The sequence below is a fragment of the Alexandromys fortis genome, unplaced genomic scaffold, assembly GCF_014885135.2.
Source record: "Alexandromys fortis isolate MF-2015 unplaced genomic scaffold, M_Fortis_MF-2015_v1.1 scaffold_2657, whole genome shotgun sequence".
NCBI lineage: Eukaryota > Metazoa > Chordata > Mammalia > Rodentia > Cricetidae > Alexandromys > Alexandromys fortis.
Window position 1 is genome coordinate 1 of NW_026070524.1, and position 3,584 is coordinate 3,584.

At 39.5% G+C, this 3,584-nt stretch overlaps 1 protein-coding gene across 1 annotated transcript; it reads left to right on the top strand.

The window, feature by feature from the left end:
• Positions 1–14: 14 nt before the first annotated feature.
• Positions 15–3,573, top strand: LOC126496312 (NEDD4-binding protein 2-like 2). The gene has a single exon (XM_050133840.1). The coding sequence runs from the start codon at positions 1,335–1,337 to the stop codon at positions 1,515–1,517; it is 183 nt and encodes a 60-aa protein (XP_049989797.1). The 5' UTR covers positions 15–1,334; the 3' UTR covers positions 1,518–3,573.
• The last annotated feature ends 11 nt before the right edge of the window (positions 3,574–3,584 follow it).

Genomic DNA, 3,584 nt, shown 5'->3' on the forward strand with positions numbered 1-3,584 from the left:
TGCCAGGACAGGAACCAAAGCCACAGAGAAACCCTGTCTCCAAAAAAAAACAAAAAAAAAAAAAATAAAAATAAAATAAAATAAAAACCAGGCTTTCTAAGCTAACATACAAACTATCAGTTTCATTGTGGCATCTCATACATAATTGTTCACGCCTCACGCTACCCACCTGCTTTCCTCCCTTCCTCAAGTTCTCCTGCTTCCTTTTCACAGGTATTTTTTCCCCCTCTCCCTTCCTTAAGATCTCTATCCTCTTATGATCCTTTTCTAATTTTCTGACCTAGAAACAGCACATATATAAACACACATAATTGCAGTATTTATTTATTTACTTATTTATTTATTTTTGTTTTTTCGGGGCAGGGTTTCTCTGTGTAGCTTTGGAGCCTGTGCTGGAACTTGCTCTGTAGACCAGGCTGACCACAAATTCACAGAGATCCACTTGTTTCTTTGAGTGCTAGGGTTAAAGGTGTGTCTCCCTTTCTAATACCAGGGAACATCTATAATTATAAAAGTAACACTCTGTCCTTTCAGTTTATGTCATGTAAATTACTTGTAAGTAATTTACAAGTAATTTACCAAGGTAAGTTGAGTGGATTTAGTTTCCTTTTTTTTTTGTTTATGAAAAAATACTGTGATGGAATAGCTAAAATCGTTAGGTTAGAACTGGTAGTCTAGGATTCTGAATGCTTTCACCTTCTACTGTTTGTCTTTCTGTCTCTATGTCCCTACTTACTGTATATCATTGTAAGATGGTATCTTTTTTTTTCAAAGCAGAGCTTACTTATTACTGATCTGATCTGAGAAATTTTTGTTCAGTGTACAGTGATTTAATGTACCAATCTCTAAAATTTATTATACTTTGGAGAATCACGGGCTGTTTGCCATCTTATGTCTTAGGCTATTTCTTACTCTCACATGTTGATCATCTGTGTTTGTGATTAGTGGAAGTGAGTTTGTGAAACCTGTCTTTGATCAAATATGGTTTTTCCACATGGATTGCTTACTTAATCTTTCTTGGTTTTTGGGTTACTTGTACCAGAGAGAGACAGTTCTAGGCTTTCAGTACCAATTCACAGAAAGCTAAAACATGCATGTTAGCTGATGTTATTTGGGAAGCAATGCGTGGTTGTTTAAAGTCATAGTACAAATGCTGGTTTAAGGTTTTCATATCTATAGTTGGATAGAGTGAAATATGAAGTGATGTTTAAAATCTTGATGATCTGAAAGGATTGGCTCCTCTTCTGCTCATCTGCCTACAGTGTCCTTAAGGAGTCAATACCAGGTGTCCAGTGCTAACTTGTCCCGTGGTTCCTTTATCTAGTCATAGATCTATGGTTTCTTTTATTAACAGAATTCTGCTTGGTCAGAGTCGCGATGGCATCGTGTTCAGCACTGATGACTATTTTCATCATCAAGATGGGTACAGGTACAATGTTAATCAACTTGGTGATGCCCATGACTGGAACCAGAGCAGAGGTTTGTTTTGGGCCAAGACTCCTGGGATGGAGTATTGAGTCATACCTGGGTTTTATTTTGACTTAGACTTTTACTGGCTGAGTGACTTTGACAGAGTGTTAATAACCTGGAGTCCAATTTCTTCTTATGTAAGACATGATAGTAATTATATTTGCCATCTCAGGTAAAGATTGTGAGAATCAGTGAACTTAGATAAAGTGGGATGAACTGTAGACAGTATACCAATATAAGCTGATAAAATACAGGTGGGGGACATTTTGTTTTATTTTATTTTATTTTATTTTGGATTTTCGAGACAGGGTTTCTCCGTAGCTTTTGGTTCCTATCCTGGAACTAGCTCTTGTAGACCAGGCTGGCCTCAAACTCACAGAGATCCGCCTGCCTCTGCCTCCCGAGTGCTGGGATTAAAGACGTGTGCCACCACCGCCCGGCCAGTGGGGGACATTTTAATATGCTTTCTTTTTTACACTTTATGAATAATTCTAAGAACTCTGATACTTTTGTATTCTGAAAGCCGTTTGCACCCCATATGATACTAATGTCTTTAAATCTTAATAACATGCCTGTATTAGTTTTCCTCATTGGTACTGTTATGAGAACTTTATCAGATACTTCAGTTTTAGAATACATGGGTCAGTTTCTTTCCATCATAAATAGTGATCTCAATCCTGATAGACTATTTGAGTCAGGTGGGAATCCTCCCCTCTTTTAAAAAGGGTTCGACCTTGCTCAGCCCTAGGAATTCGGCTTCCATTTGGTTTAGAATGAGGACTAAAAACTGGACCTTTGCGGAGCAGTCACACATGCCTTTAATTCCAGCACTGGGAGGCAGAGGCAGGCGGATCTCTGTTCGAGGCCAGCCTGGTCTATAAGAGCTAGTTCTAGGACAGCTAGGATTGTTATACAGAGAAACCCTGTCTCGAAAAAACAACCCCCCCCCCCAAAAAAAAGTGGGCCTTTAAAATATTTTCATTAAAAATATTTTTGATGTATAAAGGTGTTTTACTTGGATATAGATCCCTGTAACTGGAGTTACAAGCAATTGTGAACCACCATGTGGGTGCAGGGACTTAAACCTGCATTCCCCAGAAGAGCAGTGAGTTCTCTAACAGATGAGCCATCTCTCTAGCTCCAGTTTTGTGTGTGTGTGTGTGTGTGTGTGTGTGTGTTAATTTAGATCTAGAACTATCTAAAAATGACATTTGCTCTAAATTACTTTTAAAAACCTACTTTTGGGGGCTGAAGAAATAGCTCAGTGGTTAAGAACACTGCCTGTTCTGCCAGAGGACCAGGGTTCAGTTCCCAGCACCCACATGACAGCTCACAACTGTCTGCCATCCATCACCAAGTGATTTCACACCCTCATATAGAGATGTGTAGGCAAAACACAAACGCACATAAAATAAAATAAATCATTTAAGAAGAAAAAAGAACATAGTTTTGGGTTGATAACATGGTTCGGTGAGTAAAGTATTAACTAGTCTCTAGGATCTGCCATTCTTAAACGTACCTTCAGTAAGTTACTCCTTGGTGCTGAGACCCAATACCCAGCACGAAGCAATTTAAAGACAGTCTTATTTTGTCTCACAGTTTAAGAAGGGATGCGTGGCAGGGAAGGCCTCACAGGAACACAATGCAACTGGTCACAGAGTATGGACTGTATAAGTTAAAGGACCCATTTCTTCCAGCCTTGCCCCACCTCATAACGGTACCTCAGCCTTCCAGAATGGTGTTACTACCAGTAGGGGATTGATTGTTTGAATATGTGAGCCCATGGGGGGCATTCCCCCTTCACAGCATAAACAAGTACACCCATCCAATCCTTTGACATTGCAACACAACCCTGTTCTTTGCAATGTTCAGTCTAGTTACCAAAACAAAACACCAAACTTGCGAAAAGTAAATCTCATGTGTTTTTTTTTTAAATATTTATTTATTTATTATATACACAATATTCTGTCTGAGTGTATACCTGCAGGCCAGAAGAGGGCACCCGACCTCATTACAGATGGTTGTGAGCCACCATGTGGTTGCTGGGAATTGAACTCAGGACCTTTGGAAAAGCAGGCAATGCTCTTAACCACTGAGCCATCTCTCCAGCCCCA

What these genes read in the sequence shown, in the direction of transcription:
- LOC126496312 (XM_050133840.1), top strand. Translation starts at nt 1,335, where the DNA reads ATGGTTTCTTTTATTAACAGAATTCTGCTTGGTCAGAGTCGCGATGGC.